General features: G+C 45.7%; 1 protein-coding gene across 2 annotated transcripts in view; it reads left to right on the forward strand.

Annotated features, from left to right (window-relative positions):
* Positions 1–263: 263 nt before the first annotated feature.
* The window catches only part of RFX4 (regulatory factor X4), a 91,561-nt gene continuing 69,142 nt past the window's right edge, over positions 264–22,682 (forward strand). The window contains exons 1-2 of one of the 2 annotated variants that reach the window (XM_084506811.1): positions 264–395; positions 16,609–16,695. In XM_084506811.1, the coding sequence (XP_084362937.1) occupies positions 353–395; positions 16,609–16,695 (130 nt within the window). In that variant the 5' untranslated portion in view covers positions 264–352. Of the gene's footprint in view, positions 396–14,735; positions 14,824–16,608; positions 16,696–22,682 lie in introns of those variants that run through there. The other variant, XM_084506812.1, reaches the window with a different exon arrangement.

A 22,682-nucleotide genomic window follows, 5' to 3' on the forward strand; every position in this document is an offset into this window, starting at 1 on the left:
CAATGGGCTTCACATTGAGCCTTGCCACATCCCCATCTGAGTAGCAGCCATTCATCAGGCTGGCTGGCCTATCAATGACATTTCTCCCATCAGGGCTTCTATAAAATGATGCTTTTTCCCATGAAACATCCGCAAACATTTTGACGGGTCTGGCTTTGCCCTGCTGGATTACGGAGTGTCCCCCTCTCCCTCTCTTTCTCCCCCCCCACCCCCCCCACCCAACCCCACGATCTGCCTCTGCCCTCTCCCTCCCCACCCCGCTCCCTGCCCCTCGCCTGGCTCCGCGCACCCCTGAGCTGGGGCTCTCCGCACCCCGGGACCTTGGGGCTCCCGTCCCGTCCATGGGAAGAGCATGCATTGTGGGTTGCTGGAGGAACCCGATATGGACTCCACAGGTAAGTGCCCCCCCTCCGCTCCCCCTCGCCCGCCGGGGAGCGCTTTGCAACTTGACAGTGGCGCCGGGGACACAGCGGCCGCAGGGTGCGGGCTGAGCCGGCCAGAAGCGACGCAGCCGAGGGGCTTTCTCCTTTCTTTCCCCCTCTCCCATCCTTTTATTCCTTTTTTTTAAATTATTTTTTTCTTTTCCTTCGGCAAACTAATCCCTCTGCGCTTCTACTTTTAGGCGCCCGCTTAGGCTCGAGCGGAGCCCCTCAGAGGAGCCCAGCCCCGGGCTCGCCTCGTCCCATCCTTGGGGGGGGGACACGGGGACACGGGGACACGGGGGGCGCCGCTCCCCCGAGGGCCCAGCCCCGACGACCCCCTCTGCCACCCCCGGGGCCGTGTCCCCAAGCAGGGCCCGGCCCCGTGGCGACCCTACAGCGGCTCCCGGCCCCTCCGCATCGCTCGGAGCCCGCTGCTCCCCTTCCCCACCGGCCCAAACCCTCCGCAGAGGGGGCACCAGCAGGCCCGGAGCCAGCCTCCAAACCAACCTCGGCGATCCCAGTTTATTTTATCAGCCCCCTCCCTCCTTCCTTCCCTCCCTCTCCCCCTCCCTCCATCCCTCCATCCATCCCTCCTGCCCGGCCACAGCCTCCGAGGGGGCGCCTGGAGAGCAGGACCGGGGTACCCCCGACGGCAGCCCCCCAGCAGCCCCCTAAAGCCCCCACAGCCCCCCATAACCTCCCAAAGCCCCCCACAACCCCCCCACAAACCCCCAAAGCCCCCCGAGCTCCGGGCCGGCCCCAAGCCTCTGTAACGGGGCACGCCGGGGGTCGGCGGGGCACGACCCTCCCCGCTCCGCTCCCCTCCTCCCCGGGCTTTCCCAGCCGTCGGCCCCAAAAGGGCGTTTTGCGAAACGATTTTAGCGAGGCGAAACCGAGAAGAGCAATTAATTAAAAAGAAAAAAGAAAAAGAAAAAAAGAAAAGGAAGAGATTAAAAGCGGGGAGGCTGCCCTGCGCGGCTGCTCGAGGGGCCCGGTTTTGGGGCGCTGCCACCGGTGGGGGCTGTCCCCGCGGGGACCCCAAAGGCCCCTGCCCGCCCCAAAACAGCTCCGTTTTTCTTTCTTTTTCTTTTCTTTTTTTTTTTTTTTTTTTTTTTTTTTTTTCTTCTCTGCCCTGCCCCAGAAGCAGCTCCGGGAGTCCCGTCGGCGGGCAGAGCCCTCGTCCCGCGGTGCCGGCAGTGATTTAGGGGCGCTTATAGGGCGCTGCTCATCAGCCACCCCTTCGGCCGTGCGGAGCAGATGGCCCAAAAAAGTGGGGCTGCGCCGCTGTCGCATTCAGGCACCTTCACCCCCCACCCTTTTCAGGGGGCTTAATCCAATTAGCTTTTCTCCCGAGTTTCGCTCGTTAGAAGAGCCTGTGGCGGTGCGGGGGAAATCTGGCTTCGTCGGGGAAAAAAAATCGTGGTTTAATTTCTCCTTAACGGGTTTGCCTCGCCCCCCGACCCCAAACCTCCCCCAGCGGCCTCAAAGCCATCACCCGCAGCTCCCCCGGCCGGGCAGCGGCTGCGGGGCACCGGGGGGCTTTTTGGGGGCGCTGGGGGGGGGGACTTTTGGGGTGCTGCCCCCCCGGAGCCCCCCACCCGCCCCGTCCTGGGATCCCCTCTCCTGCCCCGCGCCGTGCACGGCCGCAGCCCCCCCTAGTGACACGGGCCGGGGGACGGGGACGGGACGGGGACAGGGGGGACACGCGGGGGTCCCGGGGCCGTGCCCCGCCGCCGGAGGGCAGGAGGAAGGCCCGAGGAAGAGGAGGCTCTTCCTCGGGGAGCAGCCTCGACGGGACCCGCCGCCTCGCCCCCCGCATTTGACGGCAGAGCCGCCGCCGGGCTGGGAGAGCCACAGGTCTTAGGGACGCGCTTTAGGGTTTCGGAGCCCGTCCAAAATCCTCCCCCCATAAAAGCGGCACGAAGCCTTTCCGCGCCCGGCTCGGGGCTGGGTCCGATCCGGCGACCTTTCCCATCAGCTTTGCCATTTAAAGAGCATCTGGCGTGCGAGCGCCGGCTGCGGGGAATTAATGGCTTTCGTATCCCGCTGTAATTAATGAAATCGCCGATATTGATAATAAATCGCTGGACGCTGCGAGCCAAAGCAGGGGTGACATTTGAGAGCACCCGCCTAACACTCAGGAGTGAACTCCGAGGTCCGGATTTTTATATATATATATATATATAATTATTTTTTTTTGATCCAAACGAGCTTTGGATTTCGCTGCTGCAAATTGTTTGCTGCGCTTACTGCAGCGCAGTTTGCTGACAGATGAAGTTGCTCTTGTTTTCGTTTTCTCCCTAGCTAACAGGCGAGCAAAACTGTGATTTATTTTTTCCCCGGGAAATTAAAAAATATATGTATTTACTGCTCCGAGATTTGCGTTTATAAAGGCTCTTACCTGCTGGGCAGTTAAGAAGATCCTAGGATACTTCTGAACCCTAAATTTGATGCGATACAAATATGCAACACCACTGGTTCCTCATACAACAGGACCTGGCTATTTGCTTTATGTGACCACGAACCTTATATGATTTCACACGTGGAAGAAAGGGAACAGAAAACCCAACAAAAGTGTCTCGGTGCCTGCTGGCCGTGGTGTTCCTGCAGCCGGTGTTAGCGCGGCAGGGCCCGATCCTCGGCAGGCAGAGCTCGCTGTCCCCAGCGGGACAGACATGGGGCTCCCAGCATGTCCCAGCGCTGGATCAGGTCCCTTAGGTCCCTTCCTCACAAGGATTTATTTTTATTTTTATTTTTTTTGAAGTTTGTAAAATCTGTGGGTTTTTTTTTACAAAGAGGTTTGTAAATTGGCCAAAATTCTCATGAGCTAAGAAGTTCGTCCTAAGTTTGGCACGCAGGAAAGAACGGTTTTATGATTTATTAGTCTGCAACCGAATTAATCCTAAAATACTTGGGGAGGGTGAATTGCGGGACTTTTCAGTCTGTTATTTACCTGCGGGGAAGGAAAGCTCTTTAAAGGGATGGAAAGGGAAAAGAACTAAAACAAGATTTTACATAAGAATAGCTAGACAACGGCAGGAAATTATTTTGTTTATTTAAGTCCCGGTTTGGGGCTTACAGTCCTCAAAATTTTACTCGGGTAAAACCCTGATTAAAGAAGTGGCTCCAGACTCGGGCAGACTTTTTGCCTGTGGGACTGTAAAGAGCCCCGCAGCCTCGGTGGCCGGCCACAGCCGCACGTCTCCTGCGGCCACCACCGAGCGTTTCGCGAGTTGGAGCGGGCAGAAGGGGGACATCCCCTGGGACACCGTTTCACTTTGTAGGATTTCGCCCCAGCGAGACAGATGACATCGTGGGAGCGCTGAAATCCGCGGGGTGGTGAAACATCAGTGCCTCTTCAGGGGCAGACTTTTGAAGAGGCAGCCTTAAACACAGCCAGGGCTTGGTGCCCCGTAACAATGCCTCGAGAGCAGCGGCGGGCTGTCATGTAACTAACACAAATATAAGGTCAGTCCTTCGGGGGATACTCGATGGGGCATTAAAGTCCAAATAATTAGCTCACCATCCCGCCAGCCCCGAGGTTTGTGAATTTTCTGAGTTCACCCACTTGTCCGTTTCCCCGCGTCGGTGCTGGATTTTCCATTTGTTTCATTGTGTCTGAAAATGAATGCCCCGCACGGTCTGGCCCTGCTGGAGCCCGGCGGCCCAGCGGCCGAGGGGATTGCATTGCTAAGGCTGGGGTTAGGGAGATGGATAGCATAAAGGGCATTTGATGGCTGAGCGATCCCATAGATAGCAAGAGCAGGAAGGAAGAGTACGAGGTGGCGAGGAAGGCAGGGGAGGCCTCCGCCGTGATTTTTTGTTGTTGTTTCTGTATTAAAATCATGTTTACAATCATCTGTTAGGTCCTACAGAATTGTGCACGTGTGCGGGAGACTTTTTGTGGGTATTTAAAACAGTTTGCTGGTGGAGATGGCTCCCCATCCCATGACTTCTTCCCCACGAGGGAGGGAAGCACCTGTTGAGGTGTGTGCCGCGGGAAGGGCAGGTGCACAGGGTTAGCTGTAATGATCCCTCCTTAGGGCCAGGAGTGTGCAATAACCTAATTGCCTCTATTTCCCTGGCATAACCAGCAGCCCTGTCCTGCCTCTATTCCTATTTATTTTCTCCCAGGAGGCTAGCCCCAGGAGCAGTTTATCAGAGTTGAAATGCTGACTGGTGTCAGAAACGGGGCTGAGCGGCACAGGCTTACTGCAAGAGCCCTGGTTTCATTTCCATAAATAACGGGTTGGGATAAACAACCCGGGCCCGTCTGATAAACTTGAAATCAAAAAGGTGGAGAGGGTTAAACAGTGCCCCAGCTCTTGCTGCACCCAGAAATGAAGAAAAAGCACGTTTGCAGCTTAAATTGCCTCAAGGCTGAAATGCAGGGCTCAGCGCCGTCTCATTTCCTTCACACTTCAGCTGCAGTTCCGCACTTTGTTGCCTTTTATTGGTAAGTGAACTTAATTTATCTAAAATGGAATTTGTTACAGCAGCCGAGCGGTCGACTCGCAGCTACGAGTGACAGGTCCGCAATTAATTAGCGGCTTATCCTGGGCATTTTTGCGCAGGACCCCAAATATTATGGTGAAGGGAAACAATACATTTTGGATAGCTGGAGCAGCCTGCGAAAGAGCCACTCGCTGAAACATGCGGTGTGGGGAGAGAGAGGGGTGTTGAGTTCAGAGCAGCAGGCTGGCTCCTCCAGGCACGCAGTCAGTAGACGTAAAACTACTTGTGCTCACCTTCGTTTTCTTCTCTTCTTGAACTTTTCCTGGTTAGAGTAATGCTGTCAGGCTTCCTTCATCCCACTTTCTTCAGTGCAGCTGTTCTTGCTGGCTTGCCTACTTGGGGCAAGGCTTATAGATGTGTTACAGTGAGCTCATTGTATAAAAAGCATTTTATTTGCATGTAAGTTTGCAAAAGAGACCCCTAAGTCAACCAAACAGCGTAATTACCATTTTCTCTGTAGCAGGTAACAATGTTAAAGGAGTAATGTACATTTTTGTTGTTGCTGCTGCTTGCTTGCTTTCCCTACAATGTTATTCCTTGCTGAATTATGTTGGAGGTGCTGGACCAACCTCAGCTGCAGCTGAGGAAGGGCGGTGTGGAGGGGGAGCCCGTTTCACCAGGGGGGTCTCACGAGCTGGGCAGCCAGTGCTGGGGGTGACCACCTGTGTCCTGGGCCCTGGTCCCCCATGGTGACAGCAATGTAAACCTATTTCAAAGGTCTCACAGAACATCTTTCCCTAACTCATGACATTTTCCAGTACCCTGTAACGAAGCCACAACCTGCTGTAGAAGACTAAAAGCTACCCTGTGTCAGAGGACAGGCAGGAAGGGCTGTGTGTTTTGCTAAGATGCTAGGATCCTGAAGAAACGGGTCATTTGTTGAATAAAATACCTGAATGTTCAGAGAAAGTAGACCCAATCTTACCTTTAAAGGAAAAAAAAATCCTTAACAACCTGACTTGTGAGATTTAACCCTAAACATGTGTCAGGATGTCCTGTTTAAGCAAATGACTGTTTAATGTTGTTAGCTTTTTGCAGCATGGCTTGTAGGTGCTCTGCTCTAGCTGTTAGCATCTCCAGCGCTCAGAGGAAAGTAAAATGTCCCTCTACCCCCTTTAGAACTGAAGCAGCATGGGGGAAAAAAAATTCCTGGCTGTTCCTCGAGCGTCAGTGGCCTGACAGACACCATAAAAAAGTGGAGCAAGCAAATGTGGACACGGAGTTCTGCTCGAAGTCTGGGCACAGCCGCGGCGTGCTGCCCCGTGACAAGATGTGCCAGCTCGTGCAGTGGGTTTTTCCCAGGTCCATCAGCTCACACTGTAGCTAAAGGGAAGGGTTTTTGCCCTGTAGAGTGCAAGCATGGCACGAGAGCCAGAGCAGGAGCTCCTGCACAGAGTACGACAGGTCTGCAACACGCATCTGGTGCGCATTAAGGGCGGCTGCTTCTGGGCTGCAGCATCGGGGTGGCAATGGGCACTGGCTCAGAGGAGGAGTGCTGAAAAGAGACCTCCAAGGTCTGCTGTGGAGCAAGGTGAGATTTGCTCCGTGCTTCGTGCAGGCTGAGAACAGGGACACCCAGCCGCCTGCTCTGCTCCTCTGCTTCCCCTTTCTCCCAAGCGTTGGCAGCAGCAGGTCCCGCTGGTCTAGCACAGGTTTCCCAAGGTTGGAGCTGACATTCCTCTCCTCAGCGCGGAGCCACACGGACAATACTTGTGCAGGGGCCCCTCTAATGCAAACATTTTTTTTTAAATGAGTTGTGGTAGGGGCAGCAAATGGCCTCCATTGAAAAGAGGTGGGGAGAACTGGGGAGGATTGCATTTGCGGAGCATTTTAATCACATGGATGGAGCAGTGTGTTCACCTCTCCTCCTTGCTGGGTCATTTCCACTTTGAGCTCTGCAAACAGACCATCTATTGAGCAGTTAGTATTCAGTGCTGAATATTCAATACTAGACTCTTGTTTTGGTGAGTCTTAGGCGAAAAAAAAAGGAGGAGGAAAGAAGACTTCTCTTTTTTCTCATGTTCCCTCCCTGAGTTTGCTTTGCATATTGTTCAGAGGAGACTGGAGGCTTCTCAGAAAAGCCAGGCTCCTAGTTTTAAAAGCACTGGTCTAGTTTCATAGTACTTTCTAAGGGGAGGGAAGAGACAGTGTCAAAGGACCTAAATTCATACAAGGTTTAACTGTAAATCTAGGCACTTTGGGATGGAGCAAAGACTTTCTGAGCTTATTTGAGCTGTAAACTTCATAGCCCCAAATGCTTGCTCTAGGTACACAGGTTAGTTCTGTAAGGTGCCCATCTCTGCTCATTTTGGCACGCAGATATTCTCTGGGTGCACTTTGAGAGCTGAAAGAAACAGTGCTCACTATTTGTTTCTCCCTGGTTAGAGCCGTGTTTGCTCACAAAATGGTTGTGAGCAATGTAATGGCCGCATCCTTTGACAGCAGCGAGCGGCTGCTAGGTTTGGAGTAATGTGCATGAAGTGGGGAAAGTGCCCTCAAATTCTGTAAGTAGTATCTCTTTCCTTTGATTTACTCACTTCTTCAGTCAAGTGCTCGTCTCTTTCTTACTGCTGTGGGTTTTCTCTGCACATATATCTGTCTGTCTTTTTCTCCTGCTCTTTTAATCTTCCTGACTGGACTCCATTTCTGATGAGAAATATTTACTGCAGTCCCATTCCTTTGGTGTGTGACCTCTTTGCTCCCCATTTTCTAAAACTCTCTTCTCTACAGTTACTTTCTTTCCTCCCTTCCTTTATTTTCGGTCGTGTCCTTTTCTTTGCTATTCTTCATTTTGCTTACTTTTCACCTCCTCTCCAACAACCATCCTTCTCCCTCTTCTCTCACCTCCCTGAGCCCCACAGCCAGTGCCTCTTGTATCTCCCACCAGTGTCTCATCTTGCTGTTTTGTCACCTTTGCTGGTCTGTCTTACTGATGTGCTGCCATTTCTGTGCCACGTTGGCTTTTCTTCTGGGTCCATCAGCCCCTGTGGCAAAAGGAAACATTTCTTGAGCACCTGATGTAGATCCCGTTTCTTGCTGAGTCCCAGGTTCCTCTGTTGAGCCAAATGACCAGCCCCGTGCACTGGTTAAGCAGAGCTGAGCTAAGGGTTTGAGGACTCTGTGTCTTCCTGTGTGTACTGGTGAGCTGAGGGACCATGGTAGCAGCAGGGAGTGTCTAACCCAAAGAGCTAGTGAGCAGAGACTGACTCCTGCTGTAGGGTAGGGGGACCAGGGACATTGGATTAGTTATGCAGAAGTGACCGCCATCCTCTGATGAGCTCTCTAATGTGCCTCACATTAATTGCATAGCATAAGAAGTCAATGAAATCTGGGGCAAAAAGGGCATCAAGAAGCCCTGTGCTGCTTCTTGGAAGAGAATAGGACTGGAAGCAGCCAAGAGGCATGTCTGAGTTTTCTTGGAAGGAAACATTGTGGGTAAATTGGAGACAACGATAGCATTGATATTGCTTCCTGCAGCAGACCCCGAAGGGCTGAAGCTCTACACTTCATTGTGCTCTGGAAGAGTGTGCTCTCTTTCCTGTACAGGAATTGGTGCTTGGAAAGCTCACAATATGTGTGATCATCCTACTGATGACAAGAGTGGCTCTATGTTGCACAGTTGTGTAGGTCATGTGCTCTGGAAAAGCTGATCTGGTCAGGTACTGGTGTCATTGGCTTAAATCACCTCAAGTGAAAGTGAGGAAATGTCAATGGACCAAAACTGGTTTGGGTGAGGTATCTTCACTCTTAAATGGGGAATGGCCCTGACACAGCAAAAAACAAGTGCTAACTACTGGGCTGGTGAAAATTACTTTTCCAAGAATAACAATAGACAGCACGTGTATTTGACCAGGAAAGAGAAAAGGCTACTCATGATTAACATGCATACTCGGGAATATGCTAGCAATATGGCATGTGATCCCAACAAAGGGAACAGATAGCACTTCAAAAGTCCTGTCTGATCCAGGGTAGAGGCTGCCCTAAGTGCCAGTATCGATGTGCAAAGAAATATCATATTCTAGGATTCACAACTGTCTTGATCTACGTTAAGGATACATCTTCTTAATGAGGAATACTATGCCCTGTTGCTGTAGTACTTCAATGAATGGATCACATTTAGCTGAACGTCTGCAGAGTAAACACAGCATAACAAGAAAGTAACATTTCATAAATTGCAGTTTTCATATCCATGTTTTCTGGGTGGGTTAAAAGATGAACTGTGGTGCTTTCTGTTTATCAGCTTAAACAGGTAGTGCCAATTTTTTAATGTACCTTACCAAGTGGCTTAGCAGGAAGATGAGAACTAGGAGCATATGCCAGGCAAAACAAAAGAGCTCCCAGAGATTCAAGAAAATCGTTCTTTGCTCTCTTATGATATCATGACATATCTCACGATGTTTCACCAGAATCACAAAAAAGAACTAAACCATCCCTGCCAATGCCTAGTAAGTGCCCTGGACCAATGTCCATTAACCCTGAAAGAGTTCCAAGGGAACTACATGCCAAGAAATGAGAACAAAAGGAATGACTGCAACAAGAGCACCCGACATTTTGCCCTGTTGGAAGGGAAATAAAGTTAGATTAGCAAACAAAACGCCAAGGTATCTGGCAGCTTGTCAGGCTAGCGGCTCTACCATCTGCACCAAGGCCATGTGTCACTGTCATCCCTGAGGAGCAGGTCTCTTGGAAGGACAGGAGATGGCTATGTAGGACCAAGGAGGACACTCAGGCTCCACAGGAGTGGAGTCCTCAAGATGCTCCTGACAGCTCGTGCTCACTGACTGAAGGATCCGTGCCCTGCCAGCCGACAGCTCAAAATGAGGCACCAAGGAAAAAATCAAGGCTCTGTGTGGCAGGTCTACCTTGGCAGTCAAAGAGGAGCTGTTTTGTGAACAGGAGTGTCTAAGTGATGGAGAACTGAGAGGGAGCAGTGCTTGGAAGACAGCCCTCTTGGTCTTACAAACTTTTAATTTGCCAGTGGAGAGGAGAGATTACATCATCTGCTAAAGCCTAAAGCTTAGAAAATCCCAGTGTGTTTGATTAGCTGTCCTTAATAGCTTGTTTTGCTTGATTTTAGCTGATTTCGGTAAGTTTAACACCCTCCATGGGAGCCAGCTGCTGCCAAGCCCTGTCATGTTACTGGGGTTCAGTTGCTTATAGCATTGTGCAGGGGCTAGCGTAGGAGATCTTTCTCAGGTCTTGGTTTTACAGTGGTCTGAGGTTTCAGAGAGAAGGTGATCTTTCTTTGCGTTCTTTCAAGCAGGTTCTTTAAATGCTTTGAACACGTTGCTGCAATCAGCCCTCACATCACACCAGCAGAGTTACACTTCTCAGGTGGCAGATGTACAAATAACCAGCAGATTCGGACCATGAATCCTGCTTCTTGTCAGAGCAGGCATCATGTGCAGCAGGTACTAGAGCAGGCTTTCAATCCTGTGAAGGTCAGGCTTCTGTTTTACCTCCTAATCATTATCCCTGACAAAAAGGGCTGGTCTCTTTTGCTTTCAAAAGACTGTTTTAAACTCGTGATTTGTCTTCCATGATGATATAACCAATTGATCCAAGACGCTGGAGAATTATTAGGAATAGGTTTCATTTGCATCAGAGAAAAAATATGTAGGTATTGGTTCATTATTTTTTTGCTTTACTATAATTCATACAGCAATAGAAATACTTAGAGACCTGGTTAGAGATTAGATTTGCAGCACTTTGAGGGCTGGTCAAAGCAGACTGTTCTGATGGGACTGAATTCAACAGCTGTAGAGGTTGGAAGTTTTCTGTCCACAGCAATGGTGCAATACAGACAGCAAGAGTGAAGGGTTTGTTGGGTGGTGGCGTGTTTCAGACCATATTCAGCAAGATAACCTCTACAGAAAAAAGCCTTGATGTGTCATGCAGACCCCAGCATTTATTTGGAGACAGGCGATAGAAAAAGCTGTGAGGGTGGTGAGGGTTTTCCTATAAAGGATAGAATATCATCTCATCAACTCCACACTAGGCATGGAAGGTTCAATGACCTCCAGTCAGTTCCTTGAACTATCTCAGGTGCAGCTTTCACCTTCTAAATCTGCTCTTTGCAATCCTTCCCTTTGGCCTAGCAGGCCGGGTGAGCAGCGAAGCAGAACTGCTGGCCAGCTCAGTACCAATGCTTGGCAAAGAGAAGCTGCAGGAAGAGATGAGTAACTCTTCCCTCGGAGAGCAACAAGCAAGTAACTTGGGGGGGGTGGGTGTTGAGACTCTGTATGCATGAGGAGTTTCTCCTCTGACAGAGGAGCTTGTGAAATTGTCTATCATCACATTTGAGTATTCATTTTTCCAATAAGGTCTCCTGTAAATCCACAAAAACTTTGTCATCTCTTTGTGATTGCATTGCCTATATTTTTGCATACCCTTGCTCACAGCTTCTATTTTTTTTTCCAAATCTTCCTTAAGAAACTGGGGGGAAAATGACAGCAGTAGCCATGAATAAAAAGGAGTCTGACTCGTAGCTGTGCCCCCCAAGTTGGTACATGGCTCGGGTAGCAGTCTAGGTCCTGGTAAATCTGTTTCTTATTCCAGAGGTAGTTCCATTTCAGTGACAAGTGAACTGCTATAGAAGAAATCCTGGTCCCTTTGCAGACCACAAAGTAAATTGCCATGCTTGTTGGCAAACCACTCTAATATTTGGAGTATGGGAGCTGATCTAGAGCTGATGGATTATGAGAGGGATGTCTGTGCAACTGCTGGGGCCATGGTGCAATAAGTGCTTGGTGACTGTGCAAACTATGATACTGTGATTACCAGAAACCTTGTCTATCTTTCTAGAACATAGGTGTTTTCATCTAGTACAATTTCAGTAAAAAATAGCTATTCAAAATGATGCCAGTCTTACAACCACACCCAGATCACCGGTTAGGGCATAACTGGGTAAAAACATTACAGTTAGTACCACTGTATCGTTAAGAGGTGAGGTGAAATGCAGCACATTCAATGACTACAGAGTCTCATTTACTCCATAAAATCTTTTAATCTGCCTTCAGGATGCACACCCACCCACTGGGCTGCATCCCGTGGCTTTGGTGCAGGGCATGCGCTCACCCCCCAGCTGTGTCACACAGCTCCTCCAGCTGCTTCTGCCATCCTGCTTGGGGCTGAGCAGGACGAGGTGGCTCTCAAAGGCCAGAAGAGTGATTAACATGAGGGAAACTGGTGCTGCAGAAACACTCAGCTCTCCTGGCAGAACAACACAGCAGCTGCAGAAACCAATGCTGTCTGCAGCCAGGCCTAGCTCTTTTTCCCTGCTACACCATGCACCCAGGGTGGCCTTCGTGCTGCTCTTGCTATGGCCAGGCGTACATGGGAGACATAATGCTTGTGAGTTTTTTCTCCTCTGGGCTGCAGATACCTTAAGCCAATAATCATTATACAAACAAGACAGAGTAATTATCTCATTAAACAGTCAATATGCAGGCCTCACTGCTGTATTCTCCCCTTAAATGAGGCTCTGTAGGGAGAAGGCCTTTCAGAAGTGTCTTCCAGGAGCAAACTCCTTTTTCTGAAGGAGATCATTTATTCAACTAATTTGTCAAAGATCTATTAAAAAAATTTTTTTTTTGCTCCTCTTTCCTGATAGTTCATGGAAGCTTCTGCCACTGACAAGCTCTCACGTGCTTGCTTCTATTCTGGGGCTTCCCCAGGCCTTCCATCCTAGTTTGGTATCGAAGCACTGCCTAAATATGTTTGTCAGGATGTAGAGAAGAGCCTTGGTAACCAGTGGGGATGAGAAAAAACAGGTCAAGTTTCGACCTCCTAAAAACAGATCGGGTTTAAACAAACTTTTGTAGTTAAAAGTATCGGTGGACGCATTTAATGGAAATATTCTCATTCCTGAGGCTCAGTGGATTTGTCAGGCTTGGCAAGGTTAGGACCAAAAGAGAAGAGGGCTGGAAATAGTTCCATAAGCTTTTCTTAAAATCCATCCTTCAAAAGCTCATTGGGAGCAATTTATTTTTTGTTTGTTTCTGTCATGATTATTCTCAAACTATTTTGTAAGAAAATTGACACTGGCAAAATTACTGTAATTTGATAATCTTCTCTTTTCCTTCACACTGGAATCCTGCAAAAGATATAATTTATTTTAATTCAGTGGCTGAGGGACATAGTTGTGTGCTTCATTCTTATTTACTTTTGATCCTTGCAAAACTAAATAATTGATACAGCACTTAAAGGTCTCCCTTCAAAATGTCATTAAATGCATCTAATTTGCATTCTTCACTAATAAGACTGTAATAGTTTCCATACAGCATAACAGTACGGAGTTATCAGTGTATGACTATACTACACTTTACTGTATATTAATTAATTACTTTTGCCCAGATGTTTTTTAGCTAGTGCTGATCCTTGCTCAAACCATTGTGCTGGTATGACTGAGGGTATCGTACGCTGGGCCTCAGGGTGGGAAGGAGTCCCAGGGAGCAGGGAGGAGAGATGCCCTAGGATGTGATGCACTGAAAGCACAGTGAGGAAAAATACGCCTTGTGAGATGCAGGGCTCTCTCCTGCTCTCATGGGCACCAACCACTAGAAATTTGGATTTTTTTTCATGTTGTTTTAGTGACCCAGTCTGATAATGGGCTTCTGCTTAATTGCTGCTTGAACCCTCCTCCGTGACTCTGACTGTTCCTGATATGAAATCCTATCTGTGAGAAGTTGGAGGTACCAAAAGCAATAATTTGGGCTCTAAACATATAAAAACTTCCATACCATGTAACCTTGTCTCTCTAAAGTAGAGTGTGATTGGCATCAGCCTTAGCAGCAAGTAATGAAACATCAGTCTAGAGGTGCCACGGTTGTGCACCTGAGTGGTGAGAAGAAGAGTGCTTGGTGTGCACAGGGCTCTGCCCGGTGGCTTCATTATGCTGCGGCAATGTTATTAGCTCTGAAAGAACTTCTAAAAATCATACTTAATGTTGGCTTTATATTTTGTCTGCTCTGAGTCTATTTTTTTTTTTAAAGTGAGGTGCTACCATATCTGGCATCTGTGGGCTCCTGAAGGGAGTATTTTCAATTTCAACAAAACCAGTTATATTTTCTCTTAATGCCTGAGGGCATTCTTATTAATATTGGGAGTTAAAAGCTTTGTAAGAACTTTTCTCTTTATACAAACAGTAAAAAAATATCTACTTATTTAATGAAGGAATTTCTTAGAATACTTGTTTACTTTTACTTTACTTGGTTTATGAGAATACAGCCTTTAAAGAGTTAGTTGGTGTTGCCACATTTTGTCATCTGCCAAATAATTTGACAAATTTGCCATAAACTCCCTGACATTTTCACTCAAAAGAGTTAGTTTTCTTCATTCTTTGCCGCCAGACAGGTCATGTATCTTTTCAGGCCTGAAGAATTTCTATCAGCTATTTAAATGCAAGGCCACAAAGACAAAGCCAGACTCAGGCTGCAGCGAGCTGAACTGGGGTGATTCAGGACCAAAGTAGTTGCAGCACATAATTAAACCGTAACCGTGCCCTACTCCAGAGGCGTGATAGCTTACAGTGTAAACTGCCTTCCTTACCGACGAAAAGGGGTGTATAAGCAGTGATCAGAGACAGCATGTGAACAAGGATGGCGACCAGAAAAGCACTGTAAACAACGCCTAAAAACTTTATTTCTACTCCTCAGGCAGGGAACGTGACTAAAGATGGCTGCTGCCAGTTCCCTGCTGCCGAGGGAAGAGGATGAGTCCCAGCTTCCCAGCTCTTGGTGCCGGGAGGAAAAGAAAGGGCAGAGCTGGGCATCGGTCTCTCCTTGGCGCTAATGGCAGCCGCCTTTGCTTGTGCTCCCTGCAGCTGGGCTCAGAGCCAAGGGAATTATGTACGGCCATGGCTGTGCGCTGAAAGGAGGAGGAGGAGGTAGGGTAACCTTTCTCAAGGCTTCTTGCTCCGCTCTCTGGTGTTATTCTCAGCAGCAGGTTTCTCATCACCTCATAGCGACATGTGAAGATCCTGCCCTCCAGCTTAAGGTACTAAAACAGGGAAGGAGACAGGCTCTTAGTTCACTTTTAGGGCAGTAAAGGAAATCTGGCACAGAGCGGCTGTGTTGTTGTGTTGGCCCTTGGACAAGGGGGTGGTACGACCCCAGCTGAAGCAGCTGAGCAGCGTGAGGAGGGAAAACCTCAGCACTGCACTGAATTCCCCACAGGTTTGGGGGTTAACAGCTATGCGGGAGCAGGTTAGACAGTGTAGGCTTTCCTGGGAAGTTTTAAGTTGCAGTGTCAGTGAAAGTGATTTTTATACAAGGCCATGTTGAATTCAGTAGGAAGAGAAATATCCTGACAAATCCATGGGCAACCAGACTTAGTCTGGCTGATCATCAGGGAAGTGCAGGATATCTGCTGCACCTCAACGGGCTAGGCTACAGGGAGGAGGCAGTGCGGTCGCGAGGCTCTGTTGGCACGGTGAGGTTTGATGGCGAGCTGATACCTTCTCTAACCCACACAGACAGCTTTTGCTGTCCTGTCGCACCTGCTGCTGCCATGGGCTTTCTCATGGCCTGCCTGCTCTGTGCAGGTAGCCTGACGTGCCTATGGAAAGCAACCTGTGTCCACTTCTGTCCCTTTGAAGGTATCTCTGCCTCCAGCAGTTTGCTGACAACGAGGCCTGTTTCCCCTTATTTCTCATGCGTCTCTTTGCTCCGTGGGGTTCTTTCCTGTTGTAAGTTGTGGCATTATCTTGCAGCCTTCCCACCTATCCCTTCCTTTTCTTACTTTGACCACAGTGAGCCCTGTGAATATAAGCCCACCTCTGCCCACGTGTCTGCCCTTGAACAATAATGTTATGAGGGGGGTCAGTTTATCGTAGCATTATCCAGGGATTCCAGGCAAACCCAAGGACTCATTTCATCCGTTGTCCAAGGAGACACCTAGGAAAGCGTGACTTTTGCCCTGAAGACCTGTAACAGTAAATTCCATTGAGCCTGGTGCATCCTCTAAAATCATCAGGGGATGCATGTTATAGCTTCCAGAAGAGGAACAGCAGAGTTGAATCAGTTTAATACTGTGCCTCATCTGACTGTGTGTGTAATACATAGGAAATGAGAAAGAGGGAGGAAAGGAGCAGTTGAACACTTACTGAGGAATGACAAGCGCTCTAGTAGTTCGAAAGCTCCTGGCATGGTACCTGGGGCTCATACCAACCTAGAAAAGATCTTGGTAGAGTCTCAGACTGGGCTTCAGCAAGCACAGTTTGAGCTCCACTGTAACAAAAATTCACATGAATGATTGATTTTACACATGCAAACCACCATTGCAAAAGCAGTGGAAATACTCAGGTACATATGTCTTTGCCAGACTAAGACTTAAAAGTTAATGCAGTTTGTGCATTTCAGTTTCCCATATGAAATAATTATTTTTTAATGCAGCATGTGATGGGAAGGAGAACGGATATCCTAAAGAATTTTATTATGTGCATGGAAGCATTTCAGCCTCTGTTTAAAAGGAAAAAAAAAAAAAAAAAGCAACATGTGAGTCTGAAAGCAAGAAAGTGTTTTCCTGCTAAAGAACTTCTGACTGAGCATGTTTAAACAAATGCTTCACAGGACCATCTGTTGAAAAAGAATGCTCCATTTAATTTTGTGTATTAGAAATTTATTTTCAATGCAAAGACAAAACAAAAAAGAGTAATTTTGTTGTTTTGCAGAGAGTTGGATTGAACGATGTCTCAATGAAAGTGAAAACAAACGTTATTCCAGTCACACCTCTCTGGGGAATGTTTCTAACGATGAAAGTAAGTAGCTTTTCATTAATTTAAAGTGCATGTAAAAGTATCCGAGTGCTAATTTCCTGCTATATATGCAGCCACATCCTCATAATTTTTTTTATTAGGTATTTTTGAAGAGTCAACTCACTGACACATCCAGTAGTTTTATCAATGTTTTTGCTGGAATATTGGTTACTTCCCATTATTTACAAAAAAGTAATGCAATCTATGAGTTAAAACATCCAGAAGAATTTGTGTGTCCCTGAATAAAGTTTGGATGACCTCTAAAGTGTGTTATTAGTATTAGCTCAGGAGTAAACCCATCTGTTTTATTTTTCACTAGCAAACACTGTGAGGCTGAAATACAGGAAGAATTGTGCTCTTGTTCAATACTACTATACTGAATCACACATATATAATCTTTAAATTAAGAATTAAACAATCAGATTAAAAATAAATAAATGAATCCTGATGCTGCTTTCTCTTTAGTTATTGAGAATAAACAATTCTAAATCTAGCTGGTTTTACAATAGCTGTTTTTTCTCATTCTTCTAATAACTTTTAGATCTTGATTTTTTTTTTTTTTTAAGCACAGGTAATTAAAGATATCTCTGAATACCTTTAAATAACCAAATTATTTTAAAAATTGTAATGCACTTTTTAGTTTCTTTTAATTTTTCTTTTTATTCGATTTCTATTTTATTTAATTTGACTAAAGCAACGTTAGTTTTCATCTCTGTACTTCCTATGTTACTTTGCTACAAGGCCTTAATGCAGAATGAAATCTTTAATTCAGAAATACATCTATATAATATACAAGCACATAAGTTTATAAAACACATTTTTAATCACATCTTAAATCTCCAATGTCCCTTTTTACATTATTTGGCATTTTAACTACATTATTTTGATGTCACTGTAAAATTATGTGCCTTGCAGTAAAAAGTTCTAGATCACAGAATTTTCCATGTTGGGATCCTACTCTTTTTAGTCCAGGGGTCTCTTTTGAAAAAATATTTCTTCTGCAAAGAAAGTCTCAAAAACATGGTATTTATTCATGACTCCCAAGCTAAGGATGGTAGAAAAGAATCCTCAAAGACAATAAAATAGGTTTGTTTTCTGGTGGTGGTCTTTTTGATTTTAAAAAGAAAGGCATCAGCAGGTTGTAGTGAAAATCAAATAGAATACACTTGTTAAGTTGCATTTTATGAGAACCTGTGAGACTTATTAAATTCATTTTACCCGGTTTTATGCTACTAAGAATGTGACAGAAATAATCTGTAATGAATGAGATGTGACTTCAGATTCTTAATGGAGTCTGAATTCAGGATTTGATCCTATTGACCTTAGTGAGCTTTTCCTTAGACTCACAGTTCAAGACAATATTATCATTGCATCCTGATGGACAGTAAGAATTGGTCCTGTGTGGCTCAGCAAGTGTGACTAAGAGAAGGGATTTCAGTGGGCAGCACTGAGAAAATAGGATGGTTGTTCATTCTGTCTCATGTCACTAAAATTATGGGGTGAGTGAATATAATGAAAAGCAGCAAATCTAGAGCTGACAAAACAAATACACAAATGAATTATCCCACAATTTGTGTGCCAAATGAACTATCACATTATGTTATAGAAGCCCAAATGAGAGTTGATTTAATCTAGCTTCCTTCTTATAGCCAGCTCTTTCAACTGCTTCCTTCGCACTGATAGCAGCATTTTTGCAGTGCAGATCAGAGAATTAATCTACCTGAAATGTCATCCTTTTTTTTGGGAGCAATGGGGAATAGGCAGCGAAGAAAAAGGAAAGAAAATTAAGCCATTTACCCAACAGTAAGAATCTTTGAAATTATCACAGTAATCTGTGAAATCCAGAACAAAGTAGCAGCATCTGCTTTGCCTCGATAAGCATCATGTTATGTGGTTTCCAGACCTTGAGTTCTTTCTAACATTTCTCTAACAGTGCCCTCACAACAACCAGGAAGTTTCCAAACCTCCATGTCAGTTTTTTTCCAGCCTCTGTCATACACTTTTAAGCAGCAGGAGGTAAAATGTTGTGAGAAAACCTATGTGACCCTATTTGAATTCCTCAGAACAGTGGTCAAAATTACTGTTGTCAAGGGAGTTCCAATTTTTGTCTGCAGCCAAAAGAAGGGATCATCTATCTTTCTCTTGAACTCTTAGTTCTTGTTTGTTTGTTTTTCCTTTTCCTCTAAATACACTAGGTACTTATTGGCTGGACTCTACCAGAGGTAAATATGGATTTTGTTTTGTTTTACTTTTGTTGTTGTTGTTCTTTCTTTGTTTTGGAGGGGGCATGCATCCACTAAGGAAGACTACGAGGATATCCACTGATTTCTTGCACAGTATCATACTTACTCTCCTAGATATTTTTACAGTTCATAGGGTTTTAGGACAAGAGCTATAGTTTTGCTGGCCTCCTTTTCTACATGTGGAGTATAGAACCATCCAAACATTGGGCTGCAGAGGTCCTTCTTCTATGCTCCTCCTGACCTCCAGGCTTATTGAACCTGCACTGCACTGTGAAGCAATGACTTGTTGATGTGGATTCCCATTGTCTTGCTGCTTCTTGGGACACTTCTTACCCTCCTGGGACCTTTTAATGCCCTGTCCTAAACCAGCATTTTCATTCCAATATAAAAATTCTACAATAATTTTATTTCAGTTTCTGGTTTTCTAAATACTTCTCCTTCCACCACTTCTACCTCTAAATGTTAGTCAAAAGACCAACAGGAAAAGGGCATAGTGTAACCTCGTAATATTTAAAAGGAAAAAAACCTTTTCTGTACACTGTGTTGAGCAAGATTCTCCAAAAATAAAATAAAGGTGTGAAAGAATGATTCAAGGATTGAGTTTCAACTTCAGCTTTCTGTGGGAGGAATCATGATTTTACATGATGAAGTGGAAGGGCTGCTGGTCCAAATTTTTTTGCACATTTAGAAATGTAAATGTATAGACAATTCATAAGAGGAAAATATTACTACTTTTTGCACTTCAAAAAAAGAGTTTAAAATCGGTGTTCAAACTGGTTGAAACAGAATGTTTATCCAATAGTTTTTTTTGTTGTTTGAAATAAACCTGTTTTTTTCCCCCATTGGAAAATCTTTTTTTTTTCCCTGTCTTTAGACAAAAAGAAAATGACTGATTTTGTTGAAATTGTCCTTGTGGGAAAAATCTTTATTTCCCAATCATACCTACTCAATTATAACTATGCTCACATACTTCTCAGAGTGTTTAAAAAAAAAAAAAAAGGCACAGCACTATTTCTGAAGTATAGCATACATGCTAATGAGCCTGAATCATATTTATGACTACATGGAAGTAAGTGGTAAGGCAGCTTCTTACTATCACTTAATTCATTTTGGCAAAGGACAAAGCACTCTTGAGAACAGTCAGAGCCTGGTTTACAGGGGCTACAGAGGAAGGGGCTATTCATCTAAAAGATGTGGAACTACCTGAACTTACTGAAGGATTTTATCCAGATAAAGCTATGAATACTGTATTCGCTCCTCAGAGATTCTCTGAGATTTATACAAACCTCCCTGGAAAGTACAGGACACTTCTATTACCCCAACAGTGGAAAGCAGAGCTTTAACTCCACTTTAGTTATGACAGAGACTAATACCAACATTTTAGAAAAATGTGTACTAGTGCAGGGTCTTCACTTTGTGGATGTTTCACTTGCTGTGTTTAAAGCAGCATGCTTAAGAGGTGCTGAGTGTAGCTCCTTTGGATTTATGTCTGTGCAGTTACTTTTTGTGTGAATACCTACAGTTGTGCGTGAGGACCTGGAATTTTCCTGATGACTTCACACCCTTTTCCATTTGTCACAGGAGAATTGTTAGCTCTGTTCAAGACACTGTCTTTGACAGTGTCCTGAAGCAAGACTTTTTTAAGTGTCATTATTTCCTTTACCAAATAGGTTGGGTTTTAGATGTACTGAATTGTAAAGGCAATTGTTTCATTTTAATCTACAGTGTTGCTGCGAAGGGTTCTGATAAAATGAAGAAGAAAAAAAAAGAGGAAACAGCATTCATTCTCTTTGTTATACAAATACATCTGGGATCAGACCTGAGTCCAGAGTTACACAAAACATTTCCTGCTCAGTAGGGAAAACATTAGTTGCCCTGCTATCAACTAAAATATAAGGAATGGAGATATTTATTGTTTATTACTACTCAATTATCTGATGAGATTATATGTTTAAACTATATAAGGCAGAATAAAATATTTTTATATGTCGTACTAAAAGTTTGTATTTCTAGGTCCCTTCCATTCTAATGCCATGTACAATTCTTTCTATATATTTAATAAAACAGTGAAAGTTTTCTAAAAATAAATATTTTATCCAAAACCTAGTGAAAATGAGAAACAATTTGGCTAACAGATGATCCATTGGCTTAAAACAAACAAACAAAAAAGTTCTGTATTCTTTTACAGAGGCTTGATTCTAGGGGAGATGTGCATTAACTATGAACATTTGAGTTGCGTTGAAAATCTAGTTGTTCACTGGGTAAATATTTTCATGGAAAATATGCTCAAATAACATTTTTCAAAAATTTCAAAGCCTATCATTCTCCTGCTTGGTATATCATAGGGCAATTATTGGAGTTTGCTGAAGAGTCTTACAGAAGGATCCCCATGAAAAAGACATACCTGAGGAGGGGGGTTAAATGGTAGTTCATAATCTTATTGTTAATTTTTCTGGTTAAAACAAATACACGTAAGGAGATGAGTATGGGTAGCTTATGGTGTCTCACACAGGTTTAGGTAAAATGCCTGCTTGCAGGTCTTAATGTGAATGAGAAATAACGGGGAGGGATGGAAGATGTGTAGAGATTCTAACATTGTATAATTTGGGTATTGATTTGATGTCTGATAGTTTGATATATGCAGGAGAAGATTAAATGGCTTTCATCTACACTAACTAGATTTAATAATGTACATTTGCATGCTAGCCCCTTTAAATCAAGAAAGGTAATCAAAGTTTTATTCCAGGTGGAGAAGGTGGGCAGCAGTGCCTCCTGGTTTCACAAGCCAGAGGCAGTTTAGGATGGCCTCACCTTAGACTGATGGTGCCAAGCACTTTTGATCTGTGTCTCCCTAGCAGTTTCCCCACCCAGGATGAGGACGGGACCCCCCCACGCTGCTGACACATGGTCAGCTGCTTCAGTTGTATATCGCTGTGACATTTTTCTCCTCTAATGTCACCGGCAAGATAACACTATGGTCTGTGGAAAGGCTGCTGCAGTGACTTCTCTTACAGGAACCAGCAGCAGACTGGTGTCTTCCTGCCACCACAGACCTGTCCCTGTTTGCCAGGCCTGCCCACTCCCACAGCTGCCAGCCATAATTTTCATTACTAAAGCCGGGGGAACTCCCCCAGCCAGCCAGTGTTTTACTGCCCACAACACTTTGCTGAGACAAAACTTTCCTCAGTAGTTTCCTTTCACTTTTACCTCAGGACCAGCTGGAAGACACACAGGGCATTGGCAGGCCTGGCCTACGGGTGAAGCTGCTGCAGCTTCCATGCCTGTGGAGCTGCTGTGGCTCCTCTGCATCCCCCCCCCCAAGCCGTGCTGCCTGTTTTAGCCGTATTTTAGGTGGGGATGCTGCAGCAAGCAGAGTGATGCAGGGCTGTGCCGCACTCTGGTCATGCCTCCTGCCCACCCCATGGAGCCTTCCTCACCAGCTGTGGGAGCTCGCCTGCCCTAATGGGTGGGAGGTAGCCCAGGCAGAGTTCACTCAACCCATTTTCTGGAAAACCCTGAATGCAACCCTAAAAGCACCTTACACCACAGAGCAGGGCAGACATGGCCACCCTCTCCTCCCCAAGCCACCCCTCAAGGAAGGCACACTTCTTTCGGGTGTTCGTGCTGTCAGTTAAGGGTAAGAATATCGAAGCAGTAGGTGTTGGGCGAAGGGATGGCCCTGATTATTTTATCCACCCAGTGGTTTCAATCTGTGCTGTGCAGCTGTGGCTCCCGCTAGGAGAAGGC

Source organism: Aythya ferina, assembly GCF_964211825.1.
Source record: "Aythya ferina genome assembly, chromosome: 1".
Classification (NCBI taxonomy): Eukaryota; Metazoa; Chordata; class Aves; order Anseriformes; family Anatidae; genus Aythya; species Aythya ferina.